The sequence below is a fragment of the Periplaneta americana genome, unplaced genomic scaffold (genome assembly GCF_040183065.1).
Source record: "Periplaneta americana isolate PAMFEO1 unplaced genomic scaffold, P.americana_PAMFEO1_priV1 scaffold_29, whole genome shotgun sequence".
Taxonomy (NCBI): domain Eukaryota; kingdom Metazoa; phylum Arthropoda; class Insecta; order Blattodea; family Blattidae; genus Periplaneta; species Periplaneta americana.
Genome location: NW_027185510.1, coordinates 435,538 through 458,546, shown reverse-complemented (window position 1 = coordinate 458,546; position 23,009 = coordinate 435,538). Strand labels below are relative to the sequence as shown.

The 23,009-nt window shown below is 33.8% G+C and overlaps 1 protein-coding gene and 1 long non-coding RNA gene across 7 annotated transcripts in view; both read right to left on the bottom strand.

Moving 5' to 3' along the window:
• Window positions 1-18,368, bottom strand: part of LOC138693970 (uncharacterized) — a 110,134-nt gene extending 91,766 nt beyond the window's left edge. Inside the window, exon 1 of the long non-coding RNA XR_011330653.1 lies at window positions 18,356-18,368. This is a non-coding gene — a long non-coding RNA (uncharacterized lncRNA). The remainder of the gene's footprint in view (window positions 1-18,355) is intronic.
• Window positions 1-20,836, bottom strand: part of LOC138693968 (DNA-directed RNA polymerase I subunit RPA1-like) — an 80,416-nt gene extending 59,580 nt beyond the window's left edge. Inside the window, exons 1-3 of one of the 6 annotated variants that reach the window (XM_069817713.1) lie at window positions 20,815-20,836; window positions 2,254-2,394; window positions 1,639-1,785 (exon numbers count right to left, since the gene is read on the bottom strand). In XM_069817713.1, the coding sequence (XP_069673814.1) occupies window positions 1,639-1,785; window positions 2,254-2,304 (198 nt within the window). In that variant the 5' untranslated portion in view covers window positions 2,305-2,394; window positions 20,815-20,836. Of the gene's footprint in view, window positions 1-1,638; window positions 1,786-2,253; window positions 2,395-18,256; window positions 18,411-20,814 lie in introns of those variants that run through there. The other 5 variants (XM_069817709.1, XM_069817710.1, XM_069817711.1 and 2 more) reach the window with 5 other exon arrangements.
• Between the last annotated feature and the right edge of the window lie 2,173 nt (window positions 20,837-23,009).

Here is a 23,009-nt window from a genome sequence, read left to right as displayed (position 1 = left end):
AGGTACTGAAAGTTTCAGAAGTACAGGCTTACAGAATATAGGCCTATAGTTACGAGCTCCGTAATATCTGCCTGGGTGTTCCGCACGACTACTGACGGGTTAACACTGTGTTGTAACAAGCCACCTGAGATCACATTAAAAATTGGCTACAATGTAATAAGTATGAAATATCCATTCTGATAGGGAACTTGGCTGCAAGCAGCATGTTAAAGTTATCACTGACAAGGCAAAGATAAGACCCACAATGCTTAAAAGATTAGCGAGCATCAAGTGGGGTAGCTCCAGAAGTACACACAATATAATCTACAAAACATTTATTAAATCCATCTCACTGTACAACTGTGGGATTTTGTTAACTGCATATCAGCACATTATCAACTAGACAGAAATGAAGCACTGGGACTCTTAATATGAGAAATAAAACCCACTGGAAGGTGACACCTTGACATTATGGGATCAATGGAAATGAACAGGCTAAAAAGGAACAGAAATCTGTCAGTTATCAGATGCTAAACTTTCGTACGTATCTTTCAAATTGATAAGAATTATATAAAATAAGAAATCAGGCAACATCTAAATGTCAACAGTGTGGAAAAACAGTGGGAGGGCACCATACCAACAAGTTTCCACCCAGACTTCCAAAGATCACAAGCATATCTATCCTGCAAAACATTTACAAAGGCTATCCATCTATTCATCTGACTGCATCGATGTAAAGAACCAATCAGTACCATACAATGGATAAAGAATATCCCTTCCAATATCCAGCCATGAAGAAGACAGAAGGAAGCAGCTATCAACAATTGACAACACACTATTGGGGTGCAAGAAGGCAACCCAACTGCTGAGCTCACATACATTTCATTCCGTACTTTTACAACAAATTTATTTATTTTTCCTTTGATGGAAGTCAAGTCGCACTTAAAAGAATTTTCCTGCCTAAAGCTCTATGGTCCTCAGTGACATGCAATCAGTGCACAGTCCAGTGAGCACTCTATCACCGAAGTCAATTATTTGTATTTATACTTAAAAGACTCTATTAGTCAATGGAGAACTACAATAAATGACTAAATTTACAATACTAACATCAACAATAAGCCATGCTATCTAAAATAAAGCAATAAAACATATGATAAAAGCACCCCACAACAAAAGAAAATGAAATGTGTCATGCAAAAGAGGCTTACAAGGAAAGGATTACAAATATGATTTCAATTAAAATAAAATAACTGAAAAATCTAAATGACAACAACTTACAATATGAAATGACACATGCCAGCAACAGCAATGAACTGGAGTCATAACAGTTCTTGTCAATTAATTAATAATTCTGTGCCTCAAAGGCAAAATGTGATGTAAGGCAAAATGTGATGCAGGTATCATTTCTTGCAGTTCTTCAGCAGCGAGCATTTAAAGTTTGAACAACTGCATGAAATCATTGTAATCGTGTTTCATAACAAAGAGTTAGAAAGAAAAATAATAGATATATGCATACCATCTTCTGTCACAATAAAGATATCATCAGGATGCATAACATATCGTAAAATATCATTTTCGTCAAAAATTAACATATTTGCCTTGGAACCACAGAATTGTGGGTGTGAGCATAATAAAAGCAAACTTGTTGTAATGTTTTACCTGTTTTAAACCAGGAGGAATTTTCAATCTATTTGCTGCCTTATCCATGTCATTATCCATAAGATTATTCACGTCAATTTGCAAGACATCCCAAGCAAAATGCAGCTTCTCTTCCAAGGTGGTGCCACGGAGATCTTCCACTACACTCTGATCAAGTATTGAGTTAAATCAAACAAAATATCAGTAAAAAAAAAAAAAAGGCTGCATTTACAATTACATTCCATAAAATGTACTGTATATCTGAAGAAGTGCAATATAAAAATACGAAAAATGAATTTTAAAGTGTGATATAGAGAAAATCAGATTCAGAAGAACTCTAACAGAATGTGAAGTGAATATTCAGCTACCAAGTGGCATCTATGTTGGAATTGTTTGTGATCAGTCAATGCCATTTAGATAAACTCAATGGTACATGACTCCAAAAAAATTGTATAAAAAAACTTGACATATAACAAACGTGGCGATGGGGGTGGTGCTGGGAGCAGACAGGGTAGTAAAATAAGAAGGGAACAGCAGGAATAGAAAAAGGAATTGAGTGAAGGAGGAGGAAGAAGGCAGGGAAAGAAAAAAAGAGAAAAACAGTAGCAAAAGAAAAGGAGAAAAAAGAGCGTTTACCTGTCCTTCTCCTGTTAAGTTTTCTGTGTTGCCATCTCGCACTGCCTTCATCACATGTTGGACAATTATGGAATCTTGAAGAATGGCTTTAAGCTTCTTACTTTGTGGATGTTCTATTATCTTATCATTAATAAAATTCACCTGGACACAAAATTGGATTTAAGCAATATTTTGTTTAAATGTCTCTCTACCATTACTGGAAAAAGGCTTTTTAATACATATTACAGCAGCTAATAAAATTTCTTTCAAAAAACGAACATAAAATAATAACCAGAGATTTTCTGAACACTGTTTTGTCCAGCCTTATGTTAATTAGACATTGAATGTTTAGATGCTAAAAAACAGGTTTCACTTAAAAATGTCAAATAACGAGAAAAAAAAAAGCATTAACATTTTGCAACCTTCTACAGCACACAATATTAGTGCCAGCGAATTTTTAAGCTATTAATAACTAGTTAATTTTTATTTCCATAGGTTGAATTTTATTGTAGGAGGAACATGCTGAAAGTAACAAGAACCTTTTATTGTTGAAGCAGCAAATACAACAGAATTGGTAAGCTGTAGAAAATCAAAATAATTATTTTTTTATTTAAATCAGATATGATTATTAAAAATGTTCTGGCACTTTTCTAATAAAGTTAACATATGCATTAGGTCTCGACGAACACCTCAAGGTCAACACACCACTATTTCTGTGAATCTGTTCTTAAAATTGCAAAAAAGCACATTCCACGAGGCAAACCAAAAAAATACACCCCATTCTGGACAGAAAACCTGAAGTTATTGAAACAAGATAGAGATAAAGCAAGAACCAAAGCAGAACATAGCAAAACACCAGAAGATACTCAAGATTGGAGGAAGAAGACTGCCATTCTTAAAAAAGCAATCATAACAGCAAAAAAGAACAGTTTCAATAAATTTATTGAAAATATTAATTACAGAACCAATAGCGCTAAAACATATAAATTTCTGAAGAATATTTCCAATACACAGGAAAATACTAGCCAACCTATTATTCATAATAGCAAAACACTAACAGATAGTAGAGATATAGCAAACGCTTTTAATAAACACTACTCAAACTCTCACAGATTACATCCCAATATCAAAAAAACTGACAATTTTATCAAAAGAGAATTACATAAAAATAATAAAAACAATATTACTAGTACAAAACCTGAAATATTTCATAGAAATTTTACTTCCAAAGAATTAACTCTAGCTATACAAAATTTAAAAACCAAGAAATCTCCTAGCCCCGACAACATTCATTCCGAATTTTTTAAACATCTGGGGGAAAAAGCCAAGTCTGTACTTTTATCCATTTTCAATTTATCATGGAACACCTCAATTCCTGCAGCTTGGAAAAAAGCAATCATTGTACCAATTCACAAAAAAGGGAAACCTGCTCATGATGTTAATAGTTATCGACCAATAGCACTATTAAGCATGATAGCAAAAACCATGGAGTCCATGATCTCCAACAGATTAACTTGGTATTTAGAATCCCAAAATCATTTATCACCAAGACAAGCCGGTTTTCGACAACTACACTCTACCAATGAACAAGTCATACGCCTCGGCCAAGAAATAAAAGACAGTTTTAACAAGAAAGAAGATACCTTGGCAATATTTATTGACTTTCAGTTAGCATATGACTCTGTTTGGAGAAATAAATTATTACTAAAGCTCCAGAAATTAGGTATCTCTAGCAATATGTTCAGATGGATATCAGAATTCCTTACTCAAAGATTCATTGCCACTAAATTCAATAACTCACTTTCTAGTTACAGATGAACATATCGAGCTCTACCTCAGGGCGCTGCCCTCAGCACAACTTTATTCAATATTTATATAAATGACTTACCCTCCCTATTAGAGGAATCAAACATGAAAACAGCACTATTTGCAGATGATATAGTTTTGTGGACTTCCGGATCTTACAGACATAGAGACAAAATTCAAAATTCTGCTCTTAAAGCTCTAAATCAACTACATGAATGGAATACATCAAATTTGATGACACTCAATTTAAGCAAAAGTAACTACCAAATATTTTCACTTGGTAAAAAAGAAAGAGAATTCAATATCCAATACAATGGCCAACACCTTCCTAGGACTTATGAATCCAAATATCTTGGAGTTATTTTCGATAGTAAGTTAACTGGAGCAACCATTTGAAATACATTTCTGAAAAAGCTCGTAAAAGATTCTCCCTTCTAAAAAGACTAGCAGGAAAGAAATGGGGATGCTCTAGGAATACTTTGAACACTATATACAACTTGTTTATACAGCCAGTGCTGACATACTGCGGAGAAATTTTAATTACTTCACCTTCCATAAACGACATAGAACATGTTCAAAACCAAGCTCTCAGACTCATTACTGGTGGAATCAAAACAACGCCAATAGATTCTATGAGATTCCTCACTAATATTAACAGCATCAAAATGACAATAGAAGAAAAACCACTGATTCAATATGAAAAACTTATCAGATTACCAGGTAACAATTGGCATTCATACAGTCCTCTCTGTAGATTGAAAACTCAAAAAAGTTTCATATCCATGGTTCAAGAATTAAAACAGAAAATCAATATCCCGAATTTAAAAGAAAACTTACAAATTAAACCAAACCCTTTAACTCTATTAAATATAGAATATAATCTAAATTTAACAGAAGAAATACTGAAATCAGAAGTAAACACTGAAATGCTGAAACAATTGTCTTTAGAGACAATTAATATTAGGTACCCTCCACAAAACTGGCTTCATTTATACACTGACGGATCCTTGATCTCCAGAGAACAAGGTGCCGGTGCAGGTGTTACATGCTGTCTCTTCTCACTTTATAGATCTCTTGGATATGGAATAACAAGTTTCGATGGTGAAATCATTGCAATAAGTGAATGTCTCAGGAATCTTCTATGCAACATCAATAAATTTAGGAATGCAGTTATATTGTCAGACTCCAAAGCAGCTATTCTATCAATAGTCTCTAAACACACACCTTCATCTCAAACAGCAGAAATAACTAAAATGCTCTCTTAATTAATATCACTCAATAAAATAATTGTATTCCAATGGATACCATCCCATTGTGGAATCCTGGGAAACGAGAATGCAGATGCTTTAGCAAAGAAGGGCAGCACTGCTACTTACAGACCTGTTACTAAATCTACGTATTACTCTGTGAAGAGATTTATTAAATCTACATATTTAGACTTCAACAAACAAAATTTGATAACTCAATCCCAAGGGAAAAAATGGAACTCTCTGCATCAAAATCCACAGTTAATTCCCGATTTACCACGAAAATCGTCTATAGCTGCATTTAGGTTGGCAACAGGCCATGATTGTTTGGCCAAACACCTGCATAGAATTGGAATATATCAGTCCCGTAACTGCCCATTGTGCAACTCAAACCAAGAAATGGATTCGGAACACCTCAAAATCTGTGCTTCAGTGGCTAGTCATGATAATATCTTTGAAAAATATTGGAGTGCAAGAGGTCAAATGACTTTATTGTCGAACGTCTGGCATTAGAAAACAACAATAACAATAACATATGCATTAGGTAGTACATGTTCCTATATTTCTAAATGTGCTATTTTAAATACTAACAACGTTCATTGTTTTTTATCATTCACTTTAACACTTGAATAAAACAGTGTCAGTATCAGGGGCGGCTTTCAAAGAGGGGCTGCGGAGGCACAGCACCCCCAGACATTTGTGGCTCTTGTTTCGTTCTATTTTGTGAAATACATTTATAATACAGTCTGTATTTAGCGGCTCGAATTTTTTTTAAAATTTCGCTCTCATTGACATGCACGCAATCGTTAGTGAAGTCACTTCCTCCCCTGGTGCTGCCGGAGCGAAACCAGAGACAAGGACTATAGTGTGAAGCCACTTCCTCCCCTGGAGCTGCCAGTCCCATCTCGGATGCTTCACACGTTAGTTTTACCCCTCCTCCCTGCTGCCCCTTGCCGTGAATCCAGAGTTTCCAGGCGCTGCAAAATTTGCAGCAGTTTGTCAGTAGCGCGTAGTTTTAAATACATTTTCTTTAATGTTGTGAGTATAACAAGTGCAACAATGATTAATTCTGTACAATATTTACAGTCTATTCAGTTCAGTACCTTAACAATTCAGGAGAAATGTGAAATTAAGTGCCCATCAGTTGAATCTCATAATGGAAAGAGCCGCTAAACAAAATACAAAGGCTCGCATATTTTTTTTTATAATTTATCCAGTATCCCTGCTTTCTTCTCTCGATCTCCACACAGTCTGTATTAGATTAATGTGTTTCAAAGACAATTCCATCAGCTGGGGCAACAAGATGGATTTAAAATAAGAACAGTAAATGTTGTTCATGAGAAGAAGGAGCCATTGCTAGAATGTTTTCAAACCTTAATGGAATCTGAAACATCTAACATCACAATAAATGAGGCAAGTGCCCTGCTGCGTACTCTTGAATATCCTGAATTCAATTTCTGGCTCAGTTATTTTTTTTCATTTATTGATGTATCATGTATATATATTATACAACAAACTACAACATCGCCAGTTAGATATTTCTAAAGTTCAAATCTGCATATAAAAAATTAAATTATGGTTTATTTAACGACACTCGCAACTGCAGGGGTTATATCAGCGTCGCCGGTGTGCCGGAATTTTGTCCGCAGGAGTCTTTTAAATGCCATAAATCTACTAACATGAGCCTGTCTCATTTAAACACAACTTACAAGATAAGGCGCATGGAACTAATCTTTAAATAAAGTAAGTTGCTTGGTTTATTTTTGTATGCAGCCCCCCTTAACTCAATACCCACGAGCCGCCACTGGTCAGGGCACTGAAGATGACACCACACCGGTGTTGAAATGGGGGCCTGTCTGTCATAAAGGTAAATTACCTTTTAAAAAAATTGTAACAGTTTTAACGTTTTAACTCTAGAGAGTTTCATAGACTAATAACATTGCTTAAAATATGTCTTCATTATGTTGATATACAATTAAAGGTAAAGGAAAAGTTACAACAATAATAAACTATCCTCAATACATTAATACTTGTGTTATGTTATTAGCTTAGCTCTGAGCAAGATATTATCTAAAGTTAAATTGTTATTCCATAAAAAAATTAAACTATTTAGATAGATTATTATTATTATTATTATTATTATTATTATTACTACTACTACTGCAAAAAAATTAATCAATCAAAAGAGCTTATCACACTGTGTATAACATTTCATTAGAAATACCAATATGAATGCTTTTTCTGTCCTTAATTTAGGCCTAGTTTAAGTTTTGAGTGCACTATTCAAAATGTCGTAAAATTCTTTATGCTCGACCATGCCGAAATGTAGTAATTATACACCTGGTAGCAGCCCTTTAATGGACCTCATTAAAGTACACCTATTCATTAAAGTTCATGTGTTCCACCAATCAGAAAATACCATTGTAGCAATATGAAAGTGCAAGTGTCGATTATTCTCGGATATGCAATCAAAAGACAACAAGGAAACATCACAGAGGCTGGAAATCCAATACTGTCGCAGAAGGTTATGTTCTGTTACTATAATAATTAGCGTTAATTGTAAATAAAATTCAAATAAATTCAATTTGTCATCTCGTTTTTCAATGTTTAAATCAATTTCAAGGTTATATCAAGATTAATGTTCATTTTACTCTCTAGATTATATCAAGGTCAATGACATTTGTTCCTCGGAAAAAATCAATACTTTCGCGTCTGCGCACATCTCACAATTTAAGAGACATTGCACAAGGTCAGTTCCGCTCCCCAGTCAGATAAGAATAACATGAATACTTATGAATAATTTCAAGTTAGAAATATAGTCGAGCATAAAAAGTCGTATGAAACTTGCTTATAATGGTAATTAAGACGGTCGTATGAAAATTATGAAACTCGCACTTGTTTCATAAACATACTCGCGTCTTAATTACTACCAATATAGGCTCGTTGCATAATGTACTATTCCACACTGTTGATGATGCAATGATTGTTACCAAATAAAATTGAAAACTTACATCTTTTTCAGATTGTTCTATCACATTGGTGAATATAGTGAAAAATAAGTTCCACCAATCATAAACACTCAATGCTATGTGGCCCCTTGAAAAGTGGTAGGTTGGCTTGAAATTTTAAAATCAAATTGAAAATTTGAGAGCCAAAATTACCTTACACTAATTCCTGTCCTTGCATTTTCCTGTAAGGCATAATTTACTGGATTCTTTGCTATCAACAGGGGGGAACTTACCGGTATTAAGCAAGCAGCCAAATGGACATCAACTATAGTCAGGGTGCGAATTAAGACTTCAAATGAGGGGGGGATAGAATCCTAGATAGAAAATATCCTACATAAAATTATTATTATCTTCATTCGATACGCTCAACGTTTGGTCGCACTGAGTTGCATGTCTTGCATCTTGATCATAATAATAATAATAATAATAATTATTATTATTATTATTATTATTATATCCATGAGTAGGTTTAAGATAAGATGTGTAATTCCTAAGTTATTTATTGTTGTCAGCTTGTAAGTGATGATAAATACATCAATATTATTTTTTTGCTTACTTTATACTGTACTTTATAAAGTATACTCGTATTAAAACAATTATATTCTGTGAGGGGGGGATAGAAGCTATCTCTGGCAGGGATGTAAATATAAATTTATGAGAGGGAGATAACTTTCCAACAGGGGCGGAAATCCCCACCATTCCCCTCCCCCTTCCCCGTTAATTCGCACTCTGGTTATAGCTGAGTCATCCTAGAATTATATTTCCTCACAACTTCAGAATAACTGAGTGTTCCCAATTTATCAACAAGTGTTTTCCAAATAAGTACACAAAGTAAAAAAGGCAATTGATGACCATGAAGAATTTACGCCAAAAATGGAAAAATAGGGAATATAACACTTATAGCCGATTTCATCAAGCTTTACTATGTTTTTAATGATTCATTAATTTATTTATTGGTTCATTAAATTATTTTTATAGCTCACCAAGCATCTTTAGCCCTAAAGGACCAGTAAAGCTATCGCATCAGTTTAGTGATAGAAATTGTATGTATGTATGTATGTATGTATGTATGTATGTATGTATGTATGTATGTATGTATGTATGTATGTATGTATGTATGTATCCAATGCCTACCCACTTCACTTCACGTGATTCGGGTTCCGCATATTGCGGATAGATGGCAGGACTGTGATCCATTTACCCTAGTTGCACACCACTTTGGCGGGCCACAATGTACATGATGTGTATCTGTGGAGAGTTATGTCGTGTACTAGGGTGAGAGAATGTGTAAGTGTAGTGTCTGGAATGAATGATGATGATAAAGATTTAGGGAGAAGGGGAAACCTGGTGCCGGCATGTAGCCTACTTCTGTCGAATAGCACCAAGGGGGCCATGAGGCATAACGTCCCCATCTGACAGACTAATCACTATCAACAGTGACATATGCCTTCTCTTCATATACACTGCGGAGAGACTTGGGATTTAACCCAGGCATATTGGTGCACAATCTAGTGATTAGAAGTTGCACACAGCCATCTCTCCTAGTCCTGACGTAGAAATTTTACATTAAAATTTATGAACATTTCTGACCCCGCCAGGAATCGAACCCAGACCAGCTAGTCTGGAGGCAGACACACTACCACAGAGCTAACTCTGCGGACAGTGATAGAAATTACTGTCCTCAAATTTTTAATGGTTCATTAGCTGCAATAAAAAATGGTGGAACGTTTTGATGCAGAATTGTTACATCTGTAACTGCTCGAAAATCAAGAGCCAGATGGAGAATTTTAACCATTTAAGAAAGGATCATTTTGAAAATCTGAATGACACAAATTTCACGAAAGATAACACATCGTGAAGATCGTTTATTTATTTATTTTAGTAGGTTATTTTACAATGCTTTATCAGCATCTTAGGTTATTTAGCATCTGAACGAGATGAAGATGATAATGCCGGTGAAATGAGTCCAGGGTCCATCACAGGAAGTTACCCAGCGTTTGCTCATATTGGGTTGAGGGAAAACCCCAGAAAAAACCTCAACCAGGTAACTTGCTCCGACTGGGAATCAAACCTGGGCCACCTGGTTTTGCAGCCAAACACACTAACCGTTACTCCACAGGTGTGGACATGAAGATTATGGTACCGGTACTCAAAATTTTAGAAGAAACTGATCATAGGTTAGAATATCATCAGAATGACTGAGACAAAGCTGAAACTAGTCAATTAGGTAACATACAACTTAATTCTTATTTTAACACATGAAAGTGGTTATTATAACTACGTCATTCATTTAGTGTTCTGCCCAAGGGCAGGTCTTTCACTGCAAACCCAGCTTTCTCCAATCTTTCCTATTTTCTGCATTCCTCTTTGTAAATTCATATGATCCATATATTTTAATGTCGTCTATCATCTGATACCTTCTTCTGCCCAGAACTCTTCTCCCATTCACCATTCCTCCCAGTGCATCCTTCAGTAGGCTGTTTTTTCTCAGCCAATGACCCAACCAATTCCTTTTCCTCTTCTTGATCAGTTTCAGCATCATTCTTTCTCCACCCACTCTTTCCCACACAGCTTCATTTCTTATTCTGTCTGTCCACTTCACATGTTCAATTCTTTTCCATATCCCCATTTCAAATGCGTCTAGTCGCTTCTCTTCACTTCGTCGTAATAAATATTAGTAAATTAATACACAATGTACATTCAAACATAACAAAACTTAATTGGTATAGTAACTTCCATTTATTAGAATTAAATTTACGCACACAGGTTCTTGACCCCACTATCTGTTTCGAAAGGAACCTAAATCAGGCCACCGAAGTTGATATTGAGAAGAAGTCTATATATGAACCTTGTCTGCCGTATCTTTCTCAAAAGTACAACGTCCCTCTTAAACAATGGGTTGTCATTGGTTTGCTCTTTGGCAGTAGAGGTTCTATTACAAAAATCACATGGAATTATCTTAAGGAACTTCACATTCCTTTTGATCATGTAATGTCTATTCTTATAAATATTATCAAGGATTCTCTTCAAATATTACATCATCATCTCTATTTCAATTAATCCACTTACGTTATTTCCCTTCAACAATTAACTTTCTTTTTTCTTAATGTTTCAAATCACATTATGTTGTGCACGTTTATTGTATTCAGGACCCTTATGGTCACTCAAATTCTTTGAGCTGATTATTCAATGAATATATAAAATAAATACAGCATATTAAGTAGATATTAAGTTTCTACTTTCTTTCAGCTCTGCAACTGTACTTCATACTACAGTAAATCCATAAGTCTCTAATTTTTTTCATTCTGGACAATAGATTTGAAGAATATTATCTATACCTAAATTGAGTTCATATAGTATGTATCATTCCTCCCTCAAATGATGCGACCACTGGAATCAGGAATGCAACAATTACAACAGCTATAACAACAGCAGCAGCAGCAGCAGCAGGAATGAGATGATAATAATAATAATAATGATGATAATGATCAGGGAAAGGATTTATATGTAAATACATATTTACTTATAAAGCTAATATAATTTATATTTTGCATTATCTTTATGTTTCACAATGTGTAGGGTTGAAAAATCCTACTTTTATTTTCCATATTTTTCCATATTTTAGAGTTTAGTACATATTTTCGTTAATTTCCATATATTTTCCATATTTCATATAAAACAGTCCATATTATATTAGGTTTAACAATAAAACAAAACAAAATTCCATTAACTTTTAAAAATACATTTCAACAATAGAGATTTAAACACATGTTCAGTAATCCCTTTAACATCAGAGTTATTTGAAAATTAGCAGTCCTATCAACAATGGGAAAGTAAGTTACAAAACTGTATTAATTTAATTTAAAATTTTTAACAGACTTCAGTTGTGCAGCTCAACAGTTAAATGCCAGTCAGAGTACACATAGGTTCAGTTTTGTAAATCATACTATAAAGACAGTAAATATGCCAAAAGTACGTCATTCAGTCAATTTAAAATCAAAACTAACAAGTTACATTTCAGAATTTAAAGAAGATGGTTTATCAACTGACAATAAAATATTATTTTGTAATTTGTGTCAGTGTGCAGTATCATCTACACAAAAGTTCCTGGTGCAACAACACATTACAACTAGTAAACATCAGGCCAACAAACAACTAAATTCCAAGCAGAGACAATTGTTTTTAACACAACCAACAACATCGAATGTAAGATCTGAGTTTAACATCGACCTGTGCCGTTCTCTCATCTCTGCTGATATTCCTCTCTACAAACTAAAGAATAAGGTCTTCAGGGAATTCCTTGAAAAATATACTCAACATACAATCCCGGATGAGTCAACACTTAGGAAGACGTATGCTCCATCCATCTACGATGAGACAATACAGAAGATAAGAGATGAAATTAAAGATAGTTCAATTTGGGTTTCCATTGATGAGACTCCCGACAAAGAAGGTAGACTTGTTGGTAATGTAGTTATCGGTTTGTTAAGTGAACAATATTCTGAACGAATTCTTTTACATTGTGATGTTCTAGAAAAGTGCAATAACAAAACTATAGTTAAACTGTTCAACGAAGCTATGGGTATCCTGTGGCCAAAGGGTATTATGTACGATAATGTGTTATTCTTTATTAGCGATGCTGCCCCTTATATGGTCAAAGCTGGACAAGCATTATCTGTTGTATATCCTAAATTGACTCATTTTACTTGTGTGGCGCATGCATTTCATCGTGTGGCAGAAGTGGTCAGAGACAATTTCCCTAAAGTAGATTTGTTGATTTCATCAGTGAAAAAAGTATTTCTCAAAGCTCCCAGTAGAGTTAACGTGTTGAAAGAAATGTACCCTGAAATTCCATTGCCACCAAAGCCAATTTTAACTAGATGGGGTACATGGCTAGAAGCAGTTGAATATTATGCCGAACATATAGACTCTATTAACAATGTTCTCCTTGCATTGGACTCTGAAGATGCAGTCTCAATTGATACTGCGAAAACAGTTACCTGTGACATAAGTGTGAAGAATGACTTAGCTCACATTCAGCATACATTTTCATGCATCATAAAAACGCTCAAAAGTCTCCAAAATAGGCACCTTTCACTATCTGAAAGTTTTGAAATTATAAATAGTACTGTGGAACAACTGAATCGTGGTAGAGGTAAAGTTGCAGATGCAGTAAGAGCTAAGGTGGACACTGTACTTTCAAAAAACCCTGGATATGAAGAACTACAAAAGGTTGTTGCTGTGATGAGTGGTGAATCAACAGTGAAGATTAACTTGGACTTATCCCCAGCAGACATTGTGAAATTGAATTATGTACCAGTTACTTCTTGTGACGTCGAACGCTCTTTTAGTCAGTATAAATCTATCCTCAGAGACAATAGAAGAAGATTCACTTTTCAGCACTTGAAAGAAATGTTTGTAACCTATTGTTATGGTAACAGACAATAAAAATTGTGTTTTGTTGAAACTACATTGGAAGATAAGGTACGTCCATTATATTTTTTGTTTAGTTTGATTAAAATGTACCAATATTTAACGTACATAGTCATTTTTTTATAATTTTAAGTCCATATTTAATTCCATATTTTGGTAAAAATCCATATTTAATTCCATATTTTGGTAAAAATAACTACATATATATTTACATATTTCATATATTTTTAGTCCATATAAATCCGTTCCCTGATAATGATAATAATGATGATAATAATAATAATGATGATGATAATATAATGATAATGATGATAATTTTATAATAATAATAATAGTGATAATAATGATAATAATAGTAATGATGATGATAATAATAATAATAATAATATTAGTAATAATAATAATAATGATAATAATAATGATAATGATAATAATAATAATAATAATAAAACAATAATAACAATAAGAATAAAAAATAATAACAACAATCATATTAATAATAACAATAAGAATAATAATAATAATAATAATAATAAAAATCATCATCATCATCATCCTTCACGAATTAGGCCTCTGTAGACCTGTTTCGGCCCCATCTAGCAGTCTTCTTAACGGTCTTCCTGGTCGACGATGTCCTCTAGGTTTATATTGCATCATAATTTTTGGGATTCTTGAATTTTCCATTCTTCTTACATGATCTAACCAATTGAATTTGTATCTGGTGATTTTTTCTTCTACTGACTCTACTTCTAATTGTTCTAAAATTTCATTCCTTTTTCGGTCTAAAAGAGTATATCCTGCTGTTCTCCTGAAAAATTTCATTTCTGTTGCTTTGATTCTGTTCATGTCTTTTTTCTTTAATGTCCAAATCTCGCTTCCGTATAGAAGGGTGGGTAATGCTAGTGTATTATATATTTTTATTCTTGTAGATTTTTGTACTAATTTAGCTTTTAATGTATTGTTTATTATTCCTAGAATTTGTGTAAATTTGGTAATTTTCTTGTTCACATCTTTTTCATTTTGATAAGATATTTCACAATCCAGATAATTGAAATTTTGCACTTGTTCGAGGCATTGGTTATTGTGTATTATCTTACTTCTCACTGGGTCTTGTCCTAAAAATGCCATTACTTTTGATTTTTGTGCTGAAATTTCCATCCCAAAATCTTTTATATTCTAGAGCAAAGTTAAAAAGTAAAGGTGATAGTGTGTCTCCTTGTTTTAGCCTGTAGTGAATTGGAAAAGCATCAGATAGAAACTGGCCTATACAGACTCTGCTGTAAGTTTCACTAAGACACATTTTAATTAATCGAACTAGTTTCTTGGGAATACCAAAGTCAATAAGAATATTATATAAAACTTGTCCTTTAACCGAGTCATATGCCTTTTTTAAATCTATGAATAACTGGTATACTGTATCCTTATACTCCCATTTTTTCTCCAATATCTGTTGAATACAAAAAATCTTATCAATAGTCGATCTATTAAACCTAAAACCACATTGATGATACCCAATAATTTCATCTACATATAGAGTTAATCTTCTCAAAAGGATATTCGACAACATTTTGTAGGATGTTAACAAAAGTGATATTCCTCGAAAGTTAATACAGTTAGTCTTGTCCCCCTTCTTAAAAATAGGTACGATTATGGACTCCTTCCATTGGTCTGGTACAATTTCCTTTTCCCAAATCGCAAGTACAAGCTTATAAATTTCGCTAGATAATGCACTTCCACCCTCTTGTAGTAATTCTGCTGGAATTTGATCAATACCTGGAGACTTGTACTTTTTCAGATTTTCTATCGCAATTTCGACTTGAGAAAGTGTGGGTTCGGGTATAAATGGCTCAGCAGTTTGTATTTGAATTTCGTGCCAATCATTTCTATTTGGCCTATGTATATTTGGTAATTGTCCAAAATAGTTTTTCCATCTATTCAGGACTGTCTGCAAGCAAGTCACCATTCTCATCCTTGATCACGTTTACTCTTGCCTGATATCCATTCTTAAATTCCTTTACACTCTTATATAAATCCCGAATGTTTTTATTCTTACTATCTGTTTCTATCTCATTCAGTTTTTCCTTCAAGTAATCTCTCTTTTTATTCCTAAGTGTACGACTGCTTCCCGTCTTTCATTGAAATAATTATCTCTATTCTCCTCAATTGAGTCCTGTAAGAATTTCAATTTTGCCTGTTTCCTTCTATCTACTACAATGGAACAATCTTCATCAAACCACAGCTTCCTTTTCTTAGTTTCATGATAACCTATGCTCTGCTCAGCTGCAATTTTGATATTATCTCGGATATTCTCCCACACGTTATTGACATCTAACTCTTCCTCATCTCCGTCGGACGTTGCTAATACGGCAAACCTATTTGAAATTTCGACCTGATAATGTTGCTTACTTTCCTCGTCCTTTAATTTCAGAATATTGAGTCTACTAATATTAACTTGTTGCTCTACTCGCCTGGCTACTGATAGTCTTTCTCTTAATCCTCCAATCACCAAATAATGGTCAGAATTACAGTCTGCCCCCCTGAAAGTTCGAATGTCTACTATACTAGTATGTTTTCGTTTATCTATCAAGATGTGATCTATTTGGTTGTGTCATTCCATAACTTAAAAATGATTATTTAACATGTGAAATAAAAAGGTAGAATACTTCAAAATGAACGCGAAATGCATATTTCACTTCACTTAGTATATGCAAAGCATACAAAAGCCTAAATTAACCAAAGCTAACCTGTTCCAGATTCGTATATGTAAAGCATATTTAAAAAACCTAAAATAACCAAAGCTAACTTGGCACAGATTCGTATATGGAAGGCATATGAAAACACTAACCTAATCTGTCACAGATTTCCGCACTGTAGAACTTAGAAAAATGCAAGTTGGAAGTTTCAGTGTTGCATGCTATAGAAAAGCCAAGTATCCAAATTTAAAATTACTGTAAAGATTTTCGGATAAACGAATGACGGTAGGCCTATCATTCGTTGTTGGAAATAGCACAGAAAACTGTTACAAATTTGTGATGAGTTCTACAATGAAGTTAAATTAGCGTGAATAGTTGATGTATTACCCCAGATCACATAACAGATTGATCACCCTTACGGGCTTTGAAGGCAACAACTTTCACTATGCATCTAACGACAGTAGAAGAAGACTCTCATTTGAATTGCATGGAGCAACTATACTTCTATCTAGCGGTCGTTACTAATCGATCTTGGTGGTTGTTCTCTTCTTTATGTTACCGTTTTTAACATGGGGATGGCCAATCTGTTATATACATGTGATCAGGAGTAATACTTACAAACACCAAGATGCCCTCCAAAAAATGAAAATATATTTAATTTTTCGCATTTGATTTTTTTTGGCGTTTCGTGGCATTCGAACGTCGTAGTTGGTAGTACTTTTCTGGTAGTTTTCGTCCGCACTTTACCCCCAAAAATCACAAAAACAACAAAAAAAAAACATAATAATTTATCACCTTATCAAATAAAATTCAATTCTCATTGAAGTCTTCAACGACAACCACTTCACTTCCAGTATATGACACAGGCTTTAAGGCAATCTAAACTTAAACCATGCAGGCAACAAGGAACTAAACCAACACTTTGTCGTACAGTCAACTGTGCATAAATAAACCACGTCTTTATACTGAATGAAATTCTCTTCGGACACTTATTACACCATAACATCTACAGAAAATTCAGTAAGTAATTTCTTTAAACCACAGAAAAAACAGTTTTCTCCTCAACATTCAACACAATCCTTAATCACCAGCGAAAGAACTAAACCAAAATCGACACAAAATTTAATAAATAATTTCAGAACACGGATTCCTTCCTTTCCCTCTTACTTCAAAGTTCCAACCTTGTGCACACAAAATAAATCATTGGCACTGAAAAGTGCCTTTTCGTAAGCATGATGATGCGCATTCGACAAATGCAGACAAATCTACAATGTAACATCACTCACGTCAAACAACCAGGAAGAACTGACATCATTATCCATTCAAAATTAATGAAAATTCTAGAATAAATTACAACTTTAACCAATCAAATCGAAAGAAAATCATAAAATGACAAACTTTCAATAGCTTTTGCCATCAGACACAACATAACACCACTCACGTCAAACAACCAAGAACAACTGACAACGTCATTATCCATTCAAAATTAACGAAAATTCTAGAACAAATAACAACTATAACCAATCAAATTAAAAGAAAATCACGGCGACACTTTTTAAACAAAATGGTGGTATAACTCTTTGGAAGGTACACATATAAGACCTATTCAATTTTAACTCCCTATTCTGGGTGTTCCTTCAAAAGTACTCGGATATTCAAAATGATACGTTTATCTTTTAATATTCACCTTCAAATTTATAACTTCATATTAAACGCCTGGTTAAGATAAAATATTTTCAATGCAGCAGAACTTTTGACATGCAACATTATAGGTTAGATTTTCAATGGACACAATAACTACTTATAAAATAAAGACTTAAATTTCTGTAAACTCGACCTCGTAAGAAGAGTAACATGAAGAAGTTACCACATACTTTCGTATCTAAAATATACATAGCATAACTACCATTTGATATATTACACACCAACTACACACGTGTTTACGTGCCCTGCTAATACTTGTTTCGAATCGAATCTTCCGATCAGTGTTGCCAACTCAGAATTCCATTTACCGCTGCACAAGCTTAAAAAAACCGCTAAACTGTACTTGAAAAACTCCAGATTTTTCTCAACACATCACTTCCATATTTAAAATACAAACTATACAGCTTTAGGAACTGGAGAATTTTATAAAAATATAGACTAAATTATGGAAAGTGTTTATCACTTCTTAGGCAAAATCTGAATATTTTGCATTCAATATCACCTTAAATCATCGAGTCTTTTACTTACGTATTCTTCGTAAAATACACAATACACTTCCACGCAATAGTAGTGAACAGAACGAGACGATAAAAGTCACCCTCGGCTCCCTTTATTGCGCATGCGCTATTCGGTGAAGAAATTTCCGCTTCCGGTGTGACGCTGAGCCCTGTTGTAAGCATAAAAATGTTTTATTTACCGCAGTAATTGTGAATTGGATTTCTTTTACTTTCATTCGAGATTGATGGATTAGTTTTCAAACTTCTGTAATAATGCCTGTGGTATGCAAACATTGCAGTACCATATTTAGTAAACAGTCGAATTTAAACAGACATTTAAGACATGTACATAAAATAGAGCACGTGAACATGATATCGTATCAGTAATATTATATCTTTCTCTTGTAAAATTTCCAGTTTTGGAATTACAAGGTTTTGATCGCCACCCGACGATGAGCCATTAGTCTCACTGTCATTAATATAACCCAATTTATCATTGTATTCCCGTTCACTGCACTTTCAGTGGGGACAATTTTCTTTATTAAGCATTTATCCATTATCAGTAGTTATATAGCCGTTGCTAATCAATTAACGAGCACACACCTACGACGACGATCATAACAAAAAAAATCAACCTAAAAACGAGTGTTGATAATGGTTAGTTTTAAATTTTGGGTAATTAAGTAGTTATCATCAGCCAGGCCATCTTCCCGTAATAGAGATCCAGGATAGATACATTACCAAGTATATACATATATTTTAATAATTGTGTAGAAACAAACCATCGACAGGTCATATCGGCCAGGCCATCATCTTACTACAACAGAGATCCAGGGTGTAAAGTGGATACTGGATGACAAGTTAATCATATACAAACGAAATTTAATAAAAGAAAATACATATGATAACGAAGGTGCCCTGGACCTCTATTGCGAGAATATGGAGGCCTGGCCGATTATTACTACATAATTACCATACACTGTTAATTAACTGTTAGCTCTGTGTTATTTCAGCTTGGTAAGACTTAGGACCATTACTGTTCGATCCCAATAGTTCATAGATTTGAACTGAACTACAAAAATGTGATTCATGGATAGAGAAGTGGAGTCACTCTGTTGCATGTGTGAAGATTCACCGATCTCAAATTCAGGAAAGATAGCGGCATTGTGAATTGCTTTACTAACATGTTCGACAGCTGACCTCCTCTATCAGTGATTTAGATGGATAAAAACATCTAGGGCCTACAGGAACTCATAAAGTTAGTGGTATGTTTCCTAATTTACCATGATATTTAAAATGCTATTGTTCTAAGGGTGTCCCGATTTGTTCTTTTGGATGGTTCCTTGTCCATTTTGTCACTCAACTGTGGAATAATAAATAATAATGAATATAGGTCTATACCGGTAATAATAAAAAATATATATATCTTCTTTTTTCCGAGATGTTCCAGTCGAACCAAACCACTACTCTCTATAGAGTTCAAATAATAATCTTTGGCCTATAACCTATTTCATCTTTCAAACAAATTAATTCAATTTTTGGCTAAACTAGTGCTGAAGTAGTTCCCCGCTTATATACATGTTGCATATACGAATCTGTGACAGGTTAGATTTGGTTAGTTTAGGGTTTTGTTACGCCATGCATATATTTGTCTATGATGCATATACGATCAACTGTATCTACATAAAAAGAAACCCTTATAAATTCAACAATTTTCACTTCCGAAATCACCAGAACTACTTCAGCGCTAGTTTCGCCGCTTTATTTACATAGGAATATCTCTTCGAATTGTTAACAAGGTTGAGATCACTCTTAATTTTACTGGATGTGATGCCCCTGGTTTTATAAATTTGGACACAAAGTGTCTTGCAGCCCCTCTGAAGTTGGCACCTACGTTTGGTGATATTTATTTGCATATCACGAGATTCGTAAGTTGGTTTACAGTTGAAATATCCAGAACTACCTCAGCGCTAGTTCTTGCCGCCCCTCTGAAGTTGTAGATGGAATATTGTGTTAGCCAAGTTTAATATCAATACTACCACCAGAAATTAACTCTTAATACATATAGCCTATCAAGACTTATGAGGAAATATTCTGGAATACAATTATACGAAAATAACGTTTGACTTGGATAACAGGAGCTGGAGTAATAATTGTGAAATCTATCAATGCACTATTATTATAATTACGTAACTTGTATCACCGAAATGTAAATAATATATGATCGAGACGAAGGTGAATCTAGAAATCTATCAATGCACTATTATTATAATTACGTAACTTGTATCACCGAATGTAAATAATATATGATCGAGACGAAGGTGAATCTAGAATGCGGTGAATAAAACAATTTTTATGTTTACAACGAGCAAGGCTTTTTAACTCTCTACAGGTTGCCTCAAAAAGGAGCTTGGCGACGAGGGTTATTGAGGGGAGCGGGGATCGTCAATGACGTCACACGTTTCCCGCGTATATCGGCATTTAAATGTGTTCTAAGTGATCTTTAGGAATTGCTTAATAGCATAAATGTTTTCACCTTATAAATATTGAATAATTGCTTAAAGTCCTGCGTTATAAATGACTTAAACTAATGTTAAATTAATTACGGCTCGTTTGGAAACATTAAACTTACGTTCCCGCGCGATTTTAATTTATAGTATTTCAATCTAATACCATTATTATTTTATCGCTGTTATGTTATGGAAAAATTAGTAAATTAATTATTTTTAAATTTCAATAATTTTGTACACCATGTATTTAATAAAATATGTATAACAATAATACCGATAATGATATATAGTATTGTTCCCTCCTAATGTCCTAGTCCATTTTCAGCCATGCCAGGCCAAAGATGTGCTGTTGCTATCTGCAAAAGCTTTTACCACAAACGCAAAGGTGAAAATGTTTCTTTTTTTTGTATACCTAAAAGAGAAGACATCAGGAAACAATGGATAATAGCGTGCAAAAGGCAAGATAAATTTAACCCTGATACCAGCAGAATATGCTCACTACATTTTAAAGAAGATGATTTTGAATTGGATTTCAGGGCTTCTTTACTTGGTATTCAAGTAAAAAGACCAAGGACTTTAAAACCAACTGGTAAGGCTAATAATTTAATTACATTTAAAATTTGTGTAAAGAAATTAAAAACAAATATATCAAGTATTATGTCTGTTGTGAAGAAAGTTATCTATAACTTGTGCTCTCCCTTTACTACTTATGAATTTTGAATATCCCTGTTTATTATAAAGTCCCGTTTGTCAAGCTCTGCCTATAAATTATCACATGACTGATTTTTTATACTCTTATTATGATAGACATTGTTATTATTAATTATAATTATTAATTCTGTGTTACTTTCAGCTGTTCCAACATTAAATTTAACACCAGAACAGTCTCAGAAGACAGTATCACCTCGAAATATAAGAATGGAGAAGAGAAATCTAAAAACTATTGTTCACAATATGTTAGAAGAGGATGCTGAAATTAATGAAGTGGGTGAGTCAGTACCAGAACCTGAGCCACAGAATGAAGAAGCGAGGTATGAAATTCTACTTAAAAATTATAACACAGTTCTAGAGGAAAATAAGAAACTCAAAGAGCAATGTTTACAAAGTAGATATGAAGTTGAAGGATATAAAAAACAGATTAGCCAATTGGAAAAAAAAAAAAAATTAAAAAAATATCTGATGAAATGGATGAGAAGAAAGTTCTTGCATTAAATCACAAAATTCAGGAAGTACTGTCAGGGGTTTTTAGTAAAAATCAAATAGACATAATCATGAACAAAAAAAAAAAAACATGTGAAATGGTCACCTGATGACATTTCTAATGCTTTCACTATTAGATACCTTAGTAAAAGGTGTTACATATACCTTAGAGAAAAAATGAATATTCCCTTACCTGGAATTTCATCGCTTCAAAGGTGGGCTTCAAATCTGTCACTGCGACAAGGTGTTTTGCCTGATTTCATACAAATAATGGATGTTGCAGGACAGAATATGAATAATTTTGAAAAAACAACAGTTCTATCCTATGACGAAATGAAAATAGCCAGTACTCTCGAATATGACCAGAAAGAGGATGAAGTTGTGGGACCTCATTCTTATCTCCAGATTGTAATGGCTAGAGGACTTTTTGCGAAATGGAAGCAGGCAATATATATTGGCTTTGATTGCAAAATCACTCAGGTCATACTGGATGATATTATCATTAAATTAAATAATATTGGCTATAAAGTAGTTGCTTGTGTTAGTGACTGTGGTGGAGGGAATATGGGTCTCTGGAGGGAGCTGTCAATATCAATTCAGAATACAATCTACAAGCATCCCGTCTCACAGGAACCCATCTACTTTTTTGCTGATGCCCCCCATCTTTTAAAGTTGATTC